Here is a 12,946-nt window from a genome sequence, read left to right as displayed (position 1 = left end):
TTGTTTACTTGGAGTTTCCTGTTCTAGGGGCACCAAGAATAACATGTATGTAGTATAAAGGAGAGGAGAGAAACAGTCACAAGAACATAAGTCACAGTCATAAGAACATTAGTAATTAAAGTTCCAAGGGGGAAGAGTTTGCAAACTCTAGATCCACGGCTGACTGCAGCCGGAGTAGGTTACTGTAAGTATCAGATGTCAGTATTGCTCCAGGGGTGCTTCCCCCCAGAACGCAGACCTGGAGGGCAGCCCAGGAGATTATAATGAATAAATATGCCAGGTTGAGCTGTGTCTGTATGTTTTACATCACAGTGGCCATATTCTCATTTTTCAGGGGCTTCCTTTCGATTTCTGGGTCTTTTGTCTGCCTTTGTGAAACTTCTGTTTTTTGATATATTGAAATGCTCCCCCCCAATCTCGTTTCAGGCGACGCGGGCAGCCATCACCCAGCACTGCGCGGACCTCGGGGGCCTGCTGGGCAGGGAGAACGACGTGGCCCTCATTATCGACGGCCACACACTGAAGTATGCGCTGTCCTTCGAGGTCAGGAGGAGCTTCCTGGACCTGGCCCTGTCGTGCAAGGCTGTCATCTGCTGCAGGTGGGCGTGGGAGTGCTGCCCGGGATCTGCGCTCTGACGCATCTGCAGCCCATGCTGCCGTAAAAGAACCAGTGCCTGGGAATTCTAGGGGTGACGTTTTGGGGTGAAAAAGTGCAAAACAAAAATTCAAACAAAAAATAGAAACTCAACTGTCCACTCCCAGATTTTCTGGAAGGCAGTTAGTGGGTTTTACATTTTTGTTTCACTTACTGTCTTCTGAGAAGACAGAAGTGATCAGAGCCAGGGTGGGATAAAGTGGGAGAATGTGGCCTCAGGCTGGTGGGGGCATTAGAAGGGCCCCGGGGACTTGGTTCCTCGGTTCTGGAGGGGTGCGCTCGACCTCCAAGCCTTGTGGGACCTTGGTGCTGCTTTTCTGTTGGATGGTGGATATTTGGTTGGGGCCATGCTCTGCCAATTTTTGTTTTAGGATCTAACCAGACACCTTTGTTGACTTTTCTTGAAGTCTGGGAAAGTGTTTTAGGGTGGGATTGTTACATCCCATAGATGACCAGCCATGCAAGGTCCAGTTTTCACAGAGATCTGAAAGTCAGGCAAATTATAGGTGTCCCTCAGAGACACTACAGGTCTACAGGCTTGGTTCCAGTGAATGGCTATGAAGCCATGATGTGAATCCCGTGAACGTCTTGTTTTCCCAGTGCAGACAGAAGTCGTGTTCACACTATACTGTGGGCTGTTAAGTGTGCCATAGCATTATGTCGAAAAAAACCAATGTCCACACCTTAAGCCAAAAATACTTTATTGCTAAAAAATGTTCACCATCGTCTGAGCCTTCAGTGAGTCATGATCTTTTAGCCGGTCGAGGGTTTGGAATATTTCAAGAATTACTAAAATGTGACGCAGAGTCGAGAAGATAGAAAGTGAGCAAATGCTGTTGGAAAAATGGTGCCAATAGACTTGCCTGACGCAGGGTTGCCCCAAGCCTTCAGTTTGTAAAAATAATACGGTATCTATAAAGCACAATAAAGCAAAGCATGATAAAATGAGGTGTGATCGTATACAGAAAATAAACTCTGTAAAGATGGGTGGCACCACCCCAGCTTTGCAGTAAACAGCTTCAAAGGTGAGAGGGACCGTCCCACTTCTGAAAGCCCTTTGCTCAGGCAGTCAGTCCTGTGTGTGCGTAAATGCTCAGTGCCTGTTACTGGATTAATAGCTTCATTTGTGCCTGCTCTTATATTTTATGGTTATACACTGTTTTGCATTTTTTGGATTTCTTAAAAAAATGACCTCGGTTGAAGTGTAGGTCATACACTTTTACATGCATTGTGTTTGTTGGTGTTTTCTCAGAAGCCAGTTGTTAGAGGGCTTTTTAACTCCTTGCTGCGCTAGTCCTTTAAGAACACCCACTGTGGGTTCGAGCATGGTCCAGTTGGAATAACTAGTGTCACATTGACGAGTGACCTTATTAGAAGGCCCTAGTGACATCACCCGCCACACCTGTCTGCCCCAGCCTCCCGGCACTGCCTGTTGGAATACCCAGCAGATCTGAGGGCAAGCTCACCTGCCGGCCATTCTCTCTCCCACGTCTTCCCAGCCTTGCCGCCTCCTCCCTGGCTGTTTCCTGTACAACACCAAAGAATCTGTTGCCATTTCCTTACGAATATACCTCCCCCAAAACCCTGAGTGTCTGTCCTCATGTAACGATTTTCCCTGTCATTCTATTCTACTGTCCTGATCTCCTTTGTTTACTTTCAAACCTGCTACCAACAGCCAAGGAGGCTGGAGTGACTAGTGGAGCATCTGGGATGGAAAAGCGTGCTACTTTTGTGCTTGTGGTTGCAGGATGTCCAAGGACCGGGGGGTGAGGAACACATTCAAATGTGTTTGGGTGTTTTGCCTTTAAGTCAGGAAGCTCGGTGCTGCTGTGAGGGATGCGGGACGGGGAGGAATGACCAGAGCATCTGGAAATGAAAAACTATGCTTCCTGGTTTTACAGGGGTCTCTTTCCCTTTAAAAAAAAAAATCTTCATTGAGATAAAATTCCCATGCCATGCAGTTCATTTAAAGTGTGTAACAGTTCATTGGCTTTTAGAATAGTCACAGAGTTTTAGAACTGTTATAGCCAATTTTAGAATATTTTGATCACCCCCCAAAGAAACCCCTTTATCAATATCAGCCCCCACCCCCCTCACCCTCCCAGCCCCCCTCACTACTAAACAACCACTGATCTGCTTTCTCGTCTCTGTAGATTTGCCTATTTGGGATATTTTATAGGAATGCAGTCATTAAAAATATAGTCTTTTTTCTGACTGGCTTTTTTCACCAAACATCATGTTTTCCAGGTTCACTCCTGTTGTAGCATGTGTTTGAACTTCATTCCTTTTCATAACTGAGTATTATTCCATTGGAGAGAGAGACCACGTCTATTCATTTTGTTGAACATTTGGATTACTGATACTTTTTGACTGTTATGGGTAATGCTGCTCTGAAGATTCAGGTGCAAGTTTTTGTGTGGATTTGTGCGTTTATTTCTCTTGGGTACTTACCCAGGAGCAGAAGTGCTGGGTCAGGAGGTAACTGTGTTGAACCTTTAGAGGACCCATCAGACTGGTTTCGAGTGTATTCACCCTTGTATGCTCCCACCAGGGGCGTGTTGGTGTGTCAGTGTTCCAGTTTCTCCACATCCCTGCCAACACTTGTTATTATGTTTCCTTTGATTGGTTAGCCTAGTGGGTGTGAGTTGGTGTCTCACTGTGGTTCTGATTTGCATTTCCCTGATGATGAATCTTTTCATGTGCTTGTTGGCCATTTGTGTATCTTCTTTGGAGAACTGTCTGTTCAAGTCCTTTGCACATTTTTAATTGGATTATTTGTCTTTTTATGACTGAATTGTAAGAGTTCTTTATATGCTCTGGGTACAAAGTATTTTTAATTGAAGTACAATCAGTTACAGTGTGTCAGTTTCTGGTGTACAGCAGTGTCCCAACATGCATACAAAGCATTTTTATTAGATATAAGATTTCAAATTTTTTTTCTCATTCTGTAGGATGTCTTTTCATTTTCCTGACAGTGTTGTTTGCAGACAAAAGATGTTGACTTTGATGACATCCAGCTTCTGTGTTTCTTCTTTTGTCCCTGGTGTTTTGGTGTCATATCTGACAAGCCCACTTTTCTAAGCAGCTGATAACTGTGCCTTCTTTCCTGGATCCCACGGGGGCACTTCAGATGGGGGACAAGCACGTGGCAAGGAGGGTAGAGAGGGTGGGGAGGTGCTTTCTTAGTCTCCCCTTTTGTGTCAGCACTGTCACGTGGCTGAGTGGGCGGGACCTTCTTTCTACCAGCTGGTCCCGGTCCCACCCAGAGCCCAGAGTCACACTGAGAAAGTCATCATCCCGAGCAACTGCCATGCTGGTCCATCCTCTGCCTTGGTGGTGAGCAAAAACCAGCCCCACCAGAAATAATAAGAAACAACACCGAAGAGCTGGTAAAAGCGAATCAAAGCACACCCGCTCTAACTTCATGGCTTTTCAAATGGAAATCAGATCGAGTCCGCTTGGATTCTCGGGGAGGAGCCAGGAAGGCCTTCAGGCTCGACAGGAGCACGCCCTCTGCCAGGCCAGGTGCTGGAGACGGAAGGAAAAATCTTTTTTCCCTCCTGCTTTGGCCGCTCTCAGAGGGCTTTGTGTCCCATCACCCTGTCTCCTTAACCGCTTCACAGGAAGGAGTTCAAACTGGAATTGGCACAGAAAGAGGAAATTTCAAATTAAAGACCGTTACTGTCTACAAAATAGAAGCCTTAATTGAGAAGAGGAAGCTAGGACAGGGCACCGTTTTACTGCTCTGGGAGACGTTTCTTGGCTGGTCTTGCACTTAAGATTAAAAAAAAACATACTTTAAAATAAAAAACACTAACACCTTTTGGATATGCTTCCTGTTCATTGAGAATTTAAACTCAAGTTCAGTTTACTGTGTGACTTCAAACATAAGGCCGACCTTGATGTTCGCCTTTCATCTCTAAGATTTCATAGTTGTGAAAGTTACCCTTTAATAATAGAAGAAAATAATTTTTTTTCGGAAAATGATGCCTTGTTTCCCATCTGTGTTGATTCAGAAACTTATGAATGTTGTGCAAAAGTGGATAAATCCTTTTAAACTAAAGCAGCAGAAAGAGGAAACGTGTAAGCATTTGTTGAATATCTTGCTGAGATTGGAATCAAGCTGTTTTGCTAATTACACGTTGTTACACCCACATATTTTCCATGTGGCTAAAAAATCCTAGAAAGGGGGAGGGTTTAGCTCAGTGGTAGAATGCATGCCTAGCCTGTACGAGGTCCTGGGTTCCATCCTTAACACCCCCATTTAATAAACAAACAAGTAAACAAACCTCCCACCCATTTTTTTTAATTGAAAATTTAAAAAAAGTCCTAGAAAAGTCATGAAATGGTCCACAGAACAGTTACCAGTCAGTCCAGACTGCAGGTTACTGTTGTGTCTGGCAGGGACGTTGGCTTGTTGCCTGTTGAGGAGTAAACTGGCTAGTCCAGTAAGAGCTTTACCGTTGGCTTGATATTCGCGCACTACGTTCCTGGGCGTCGTAGGAGAACAGAGGTTAAGTGCGAGTCACGAGTGAGTGTCTGTAGCGCTGCGCCCCCACCCTGTCTCCTCCTTTGCCTCTAGTGTACATCCCTCCTTCTTGGAACCATGCCCCAGGGAAGTTGGCCGACCCCTTGTCTTGCCATGTGCACAGCCTCTCAATCAAGTAAGTCAGAAAGAGAAAGAAAAATACCATGTGATACCACACATATGTGGAATCTAAAAAAAGAAAGAAGAGGACACTAATGAACTCATCTACAAAACAAACAGACTCACAGACACAGTAAACAGTCTTATGGTTACTGGGGGAAAGGAGGTGGGAAGTGATAAATACAGGAGTTTGAGATTTGCAAATGTTAACTACTACATATAAAATAGATAAACGACAGATTTCTTCTGTACTGCACAGGGAACTGTATTCAATATCTTGTGATAACCTTTAATGAAAAGGAATATGAAAACAAATATATATATATATATATACATATATATATGTGTATATATATATATGTATATGCATGACTGGGACACTGCTGTACACCAGAAATTGACACATTGTAACTGGCTGTACTTCAGTTTTAAAAGAAAGAAATGTCTTGATTTGTCCTCAGCATCTGGCACTGAGAGCCCCCGGACCCTCCCCTGTCTGTGATGCCCCTCCCTTCTCCCTGGTCATGTGTCCCCCACCCCTGCCTTGGGCTCTTGCACAGCTTTGAAATGCTCTATTTCCATGTGTCGCCTTTGGCCCGGTTTTCCCACCCCTCTGCCCTTTCCCTGGTGCGTTCCCTCAGGTCTTATGGCCTCATCCATCTTCTGCATTAGGGATTCTGAGCACTAACTTTTCATCATCGGGAAAATGTCAAAAATTTTCTCCTCAAAGAGTTAAACCTATAATTACTGTATGACACAGCAGTGCCTCTCCTGGATCGACATCCCCTGGACCGTGAGCTCCTGGGCCATGCTGCTCTCCCCATTGGTCTCCTGGCGCTGCTGTCTCAGTGGGGGGTACCACTCTCCTCCGCGTGGCCAGGGCCTTTTGATAGCAAAATAGGTATCATGTTTTATCTAAGGACCTTTTAGAGAAACTAAACCATATAAACAAACTATTGTGTCGAGGTTAGAAATTGTATCCTCGTAACGTGTTGACCCTTGATAAGTATTGTCTTTCTCAGTGGGGAAGTAAAGGCCTGAAGAAAATCACGTGGCCTTGCCCCGTGTGTTCAGCTGGTGACGGAAGCCCTCCCGGTGCATCCGGGATCTGGGTGGGGTCGGGGCCTCTGCTCTTAGGTCGCACGGTTGTCTGTCCAGCTCCTGCGTGGGCGCATATTTATTGTTGTTGATACTGGCAGTTTCGGATGAAAGGTCTTGCTTTTAACACATCTTTCAAACTGTAGAATTTGTTTAAACCTATTTAGCATAAAGTCCTGTGGGATGTCTCACTCCCCAGCGGGGTAACAGTCATGCAGAAAATGTGTAAACCATCCTCAGCTGCTAAAGAAGGAATTCTCTGTTTTCTCTTCCTGTTTCCTTTACTTAAACCACCATTGTTCTTGCTTCCTCATTTTTCCTTTTTCCGTGAAGCTCTTTATTTTTGTCAAAATGGAGATACATTTTTGTTGCCCAGACGGGAGCTGAGGGGACGCCTTGGCCTCTTGAGAACATTCAGAAATGTGAGAAGTCCATATCGTCAGGAAAAGAGTCATGAAAGAATCATCAGGGCTGCCCGTGCGAGGGAGCTGGTTGGTGCCTCACCGCAGCTCCCCGCAGACGGGGGACACCGGTGGCCACACGGGCGGGTGGTGTATTGCTTTCTGCCTCTGGGCAGGAGATGGAGTGGAAGGAAAGCATCACAGCAGGGGTTTCCCCACGATGTGCAAATGAGGGATCTCAGAAGGCGTCATTTATTTTCTCCAGTGTGTTTAGACTTCTGTCTGTCAGGATAGATTCAAAGATAAGCAGTATAAACCGACGGTGATAGCACAGCAGTCCAGACAGGCCGGAGAAGAGGGCACGGTGAGCACACTCAGGGTTCTGAAAACTGCGGGGCTGCTTTTTCGAACGCTGAGTGATTTGTGTTTCTTGTAGAAAGATGTTAAAAGGTACAGATAAGCCGGAAGAAAGAAAACAGCGTCCCTCATGCCTGGACTGGAGCTCAGGCTGGGAGCAGTTAGTGTCTAAATGCTGATCTTTTTCAGTTAAAATGCTTTTTCTCAGAAGAGGGTTAGACCTTTCACAAGACGGGAAGTGAAAAGTTTATAAACAGTTTCTGTGGCAAATAGTAACGTAAAATGTGTTTTTTAACAAGCTTAATAGTGTTCTGTTAGGAAAACACTAGAGTTTAATTTATTCCTAGTTGTTGGATATTCAGGTTAACATAGAATTTTTTCCCCACTGTTATAATGGCCACTATGAGTAAGATTTTTATAGCTAAATTTTGCACAGATGCTTGATGATTTCCATAAAATAATAATATATTCAAGAGTAAACGACACAGAAGTTTGCAGAAGGGTTTGTGACCTTGCCCTCAGAAAGCCCAGTGGTGTGGTTTCGGGAGGGGTGGTCAGGAGTCCACGGGCCGCCCACTGGGCAAAGTGCTGTCCTCGGTTTAGTCCACGCAGTTGGGCTTTGTGAGCCTGACTTTGAAAGGGGAGCAGTTGGCAGATTATTTGGTCCAGGACACCCACATAAGCAGAATCTAGAAAGAAACCGAGATAGCATTTTCACACCCTGACAGCGTGCCCTTCCCGTGGCGGGCTCCATCCTCACCCACTTTGTGGACTCTCTCAAGCCTTGGGCTCACCCACACCCAGCGCATCGTCCTGCCCGTGGGCTGCCCGCGCAGAAGGGAGCCGGCTCCGGCCCCGGGCCTGGCTCAGCCCCGCTGCCGCCCCACCCAGGACACCTCGGGATGCTGTGCGGTGCATCTGTGTGGCATCTTTCAGCCCGTGGGCCCTGCCCAAAGATCCCTGTCAAAACAGAGCTCAGACACACGAGCGGGAGTCGCTGCACGGATTGTGTTTTGCTTGGCCTCCCCCTGGACAGGGACCCACCCACATGCTTGCAGAAGTGAGCTAGTGAAGTGATTTCTCAGCACCCACATGCTGAGTTATGTCCACTTCCCCCTTGGACGTTTTATTCTGGAGAGGACCCTTAGCTTGTTGGGGGGTGAGCCCATCCTTGGGGTTGTCTGTGATACAGCGCAGTGTGTGTTCACCCATTTATTGATTAAATGCAATTAAGGGAGAATTCATTTTTAGACAGCTTTTTTTTTTGGGGTGGTTAGCTCTAAAATGAATGCTTTTATTTGAACCGATTAGATCGATTTTATGTGGTCCTAACTGGCCTGATTTTACTCTGCTAAAGATGTTACTCTGCTCAGATGTAAGGTTCTCCAGCAGTGGATGGAATAAACAAATTTCCAAACGCCCAAAGTTTAAGAAATGTTTTCCACCCACAGGTTTTAGTAGTGTCTCTCGAGAGTGAATGTTAGCCTGGGGCAGCTGTCATAGCGGATCAAAAATAGCGTCTGTCCCGCTGGGAAGGCTCGGCGTGCTTGGAGACTTTGGGGTATTAATCCAAAGTGGGAAAGCGAATTCCTTTCTAAATAATTATTTTTAGCTTTGAAAAGAATTTTTATTAAACTTTTGGAAATCAAAGATGCTTTTGGTGGTGGCTTGTGTTTAGAAATGAAGCACTGTTAAAAACAAGAAACCCAGTTAAAAAATGGGCAGAAGGCCTATAAAGATACTTCTCCCAAGAAGACATCCAGGTGTCCAACAGGCACATGAAAAGATGCTCAACATCACTAATTATTAGAGAAATGCAAATCAGAGCTGCAGAGAGATATCACCTCACACCAGTCAGAATGGCCATCATTTAAAAATCTACAAATAATAAATGCTGGAGAGGGTGTGGAGAAAAGGGAACCCTCCTACACTGTTGGTGGAATGTAAATTGGTGCAGCCACTGTGGAGAACAGTGTGGAGGTTACTTAAAAAACTAAAAATAGACTTACCATATGATCCAGCAATCCCACTTCTGGGCATTTACCTGGAGAGAACTCTTAATTCGAAAAGACACCTGCACCCCAGTGTTCACAGCAGCACTGTTTACAACAGCCAAGACATGGAAACAACCTAAACGCCCATCGACAGATGACTGGATAGAGAAGATGTGGTGTATTTATACAAGGGAATACTACTCAGCCATAAAAATAATAAAATAATGCCATTTTCAGCAACATGAATGGACCTGGAGAATGTCATTCTAAGTTAAATAAGCCAGAAAGAGAAAGAAAAATGGCTTATATGTGGAATCTGAAAAAAAAAGATACAAATGAACTTACTTACAAAACAAACAGACTCACTGGCCTTGAGAACAAACCAGCAGGGGAAAGGGGTGGGAAAGGATAAATAGGGAGTTCGAGATTTGCAGATATGAATTACTATACTAAAATAGGTGAACAAGTTTCTACTGTACAGCACAGGGAACTATATTCAACATCTGGTAGTCACCTATAATGAAAAAATATGAAAAGGAAGATGTGTATGTACATGTGTGACTGAAACATGATGCTGTCCACCAGAAATTGACACATTGGAAACTGACTATACTTCAAAAAAGGTTAAAAAAAGAGAAATGAAGGACTGTTTTCATCTTAAGTGACTATTGCAGGAAATAATTTGTACCAGACACTCCACAAGACCAACTTGTGACTTTTAGGGATTTCTCATAATTTGAGTCCCTTCCAGCTAAGTTGTATGTTATCACTGTATACACACACACACACGCACACACCACATGCGCACACACACTACACACATGCGTGCACATGCACACACACCACACGCGCATGCACACACACCACACACATGAGCACGCACACGCACACACACAAATATACGTTATAACTCCTTCAGGTAAAAATTAGAAAAATACTTTGACCCGTCAGCTTTGCTCCCTGTGTCCTGAGCTAGTGAGATGGTTTGGTGGGGTGACACAGCGCCTGTGATAAAATGTAGGCAAATGGGTTAGTGTAGATTAAGAACACAGGAGGCTCCTCTTTAAGAAGATCTGGTGTAAGTCATCCAAATTAAAACTCTTGTTCTGAACAGTTCTGGAAAGTGGTGTCCGTGGCAGGAGTTCCCTTTGGTTGATGATCTTCACGCTCCTGTGTCTACACAGAAGCTCAGGTACAAAAGGAAGGAATGGAGGCCCTTTCCACTTTCCGGGGTAGTCTAAGAATTATGGTAATGTGGTTCCCGCACTCTCCATCCCTCCCTCCCTCCATCCCTCCGTCAGTCCCTGCTGCTGCCTCCAGCACTGGGGCCCGTAGGAGATGCCAGGTGAGCTCAGAGACATGCCACTTCTCAAGTTTTTTTCCCGTGTTTCTTCCTCTTCTCCTTTTTCATGAATGATTAATTGGTTGGCACATGTCATTTTTGACAATTCTGCCTGCCAAATGAAACAGGATGATGTTGGGTCAAACTGTGGTCCAAGATTCTAAAGTAGAAATTCATGATATTTGGCATCTTTCCTACTTGAAAAACAAACGAGAGAAAAGTTAAGAATGGAGCTTAATTAAACATGTGGAGTATTTCGTGAATATTTATGTCCCCAGGTCTTACCTTGTGATAGTATTTGTACTTAAAGTGCTTTTTTTTCCTTTTTCCTGTGAAGCAGTGCAGAATGTGTTTCATTAGTACAAGGAGGTGTCATGTTAACTTTCATTAGGAAAAATATTCCGCTTCTTCTGACAACACTGCCGTCTTTCCGATTGAAACTATGCAAAGGAGCTCTTACCTTAATTGGTCCCAAAGAAAACTACGTTTTCCATTTCCCTGTCTGTACATCTGACACTTTCCCTCATTCATCACCTGCTGAGCTGTCAATGCCTTCCCTCTCCTGGTTCGACAGCCAGGATCCCTCCTCTGACTTTGAAAACCGTCAGGAGTACTTCACCCTAAAGCTTTGCTGTCCTCCAGTTTGAATAAAGCACTGGGATTACCGTTGACAACTGCCCACGGGCTGCAGGCTTCTTTGTTTCGGGTTTTGTTTTTCCAGCTCTACTGAGGTAGAACTGGTGTACAAAAAAACCGCGTGTACTTAACAGATACAATTTGGGGAGTTTGGATACATGCATACACTCTTTCTGCCATCACCACAAACCAGGTGCTAAACATACCACCACCTCCCAGAGCTTCCTGGTGTCCCGTTGGTGTTTTTTCATTTGTTTGTCTGTTTTGTTTGGTGCGGTGACATTACTCAGGGTGAGACCTGCGCTGCTGGCTTTCCGCGCATAGCCCCTCATGGTCCTCAGGCACCGCACTGCAGGCGGGTCTCTGGAGCCCACCCCTCATGGGTGACTGTACGTTTGTCCCCATCGGACAGCAGCTCCCCTGCACACACCCCTCGCCGCCGCTGCCCCGGTCATCGCCGTTCTGTCATCTTCTACACCTTTGACTCTGTCAGTTGCCTTGTGTAAGAGGAACAGCACAGTGTCCGTCCTTTGAGACTGACTGGCTTCACCAGCACGCTGTCTTCCGGGTCCACCCACCTGTCGCGAGGGCAGGGAGGCTTCTCTGCTTTAAGCCTCTGTGATGCTGTTTCTTCTGTGTTTACCTTTAGAGAGGTCGCAAGACAAGAGAAGAACATTTAAGTCTTTTGTTTCTCAGGGGTCTTGATACTACATTTATATTTAGTCCCGCTTAGGGTTACAAGTAAATTGTCAACAGGAAGTAAGTCAGATGGGTGGAGCCAAGTTAAGAATCACCAGAGCTTAGAAGGCTGGGCTGGGGCTGAGTTTGATGACCGGTGATCTCTAAGCTTTACCACCGGTGTAACGTGCACAGCTTTGCTGGGCCCATGGAGACTGGGAGCTTCTGCTGAAAGGCTTGGATTTTGTTATTTCTTGTTAATTAGCTGTCTGAGTTCCATCAGCTTTCCTGGGCTGACCTGTCTCCAGTGCTAAGTTTCTGATTGGCCTGGAAATGGGAGGTGGACAGACAGCCGCTCTCTGCCCTCCTTCTGCCACCCCTTCCATCAAAATCTTGACACCTGGGTCAGCTGAGAAGAACAGAGCCAGCCTTTTTCGCCTGCTAAGTTGTCACAGTGGCGTTCTTTTCCTCGGCCACACCAGCCATTAAAGACCAAAGTACATACACCAGCTTGAAGGTAATCCTTTCACAAATGCTGGAATGCCAAGTTAAAGCCATCTGTCAGTCATTTGTGCATTTTCCATCGTGTTTGTTTTAATGAATAGGTGTTTTCTGAAAACACTAGCGCTGGAGAAATTAGGAATTCTATGTTACCACAATATTTTGCCAATTGATAGATAATTGAGCCTTAAGTTTTTATTTTCTCTTTAGAAAATCATGATGAACATGTATTAAATATTTTTCCGGAAACAGAAAATGACAACAGTAAGGGAACAGATGCTTATTTGTGGATAATTGAACATGTGAACGTTTAGGTGTATGTTTAGTGTTTTTTCAAATCCTAATGCTTCACATCAAAATATGAATTTTGAGTTACAAAATCTGAGAACAAATACAAGATAATACAGAAAGCAGTGAAGTCTTTTTTTAAAACAGGGGAAGAATGTTGAATGATGCTCATTTACTTTAATGACACTTGGGATCTGAGTTTGTATTCCTCCAAAGCTGTAAGTACGTGTCAGCCCGCCTAAGTGTCAACACAGCGACTTAAGAATAATAAATGACAAATGCGTTAGGGCTGTACAATGTATTTATACTCAGAGAAGCTAAAGAAGTAAGGCAGGGGTTTGCTGTGGT

General features: G+C 44.9%; 1 protein-coding gene across 2 annotated transcripts in view; it reads left to right on the top strand.

Moving 5' to 3' along the window:
• LOC102506353 (phospholipid-transporting ATPase IB) overlaps positions 1 to 12,946 on the top strand; it is a 416,600-nt gene that overhangs the window by 178,558 nt on the left and 225,096 nt on the right. For both annotated transcript variants that reach the window (XM_032496428.1, XM_032496427.1), the window contains exon 25: positions 427 to 599. In XM_032496428.1, coding sequence (XP_032352319.1) covers positions 427 to 599 — 173 coding nt within the window. The remainder of the gene's footprint in view (positions 1 to 426; positions 600 to 12,946) is intronic.

The sequence above is a fragment of the Camelus ferus genome, chromosome 14, assembly GCF_009834535.1.
Source record: "Camelus ferus isolate YT-003-E chromosome 14, BCGSAC_Cfer_1.0, whole genome shotgun sequence".
In the NCBI taxonomy this organism is placed as follows: domain Eukaryota; kingdom Metazoa; phylum Chordata; class Mammalia; order Artiodactyla; family Camelidae; genus Camelus; species Camelus ferus.
This window is presented reverse-complemented; position numbering and strand designations above follow the sequence as displayed.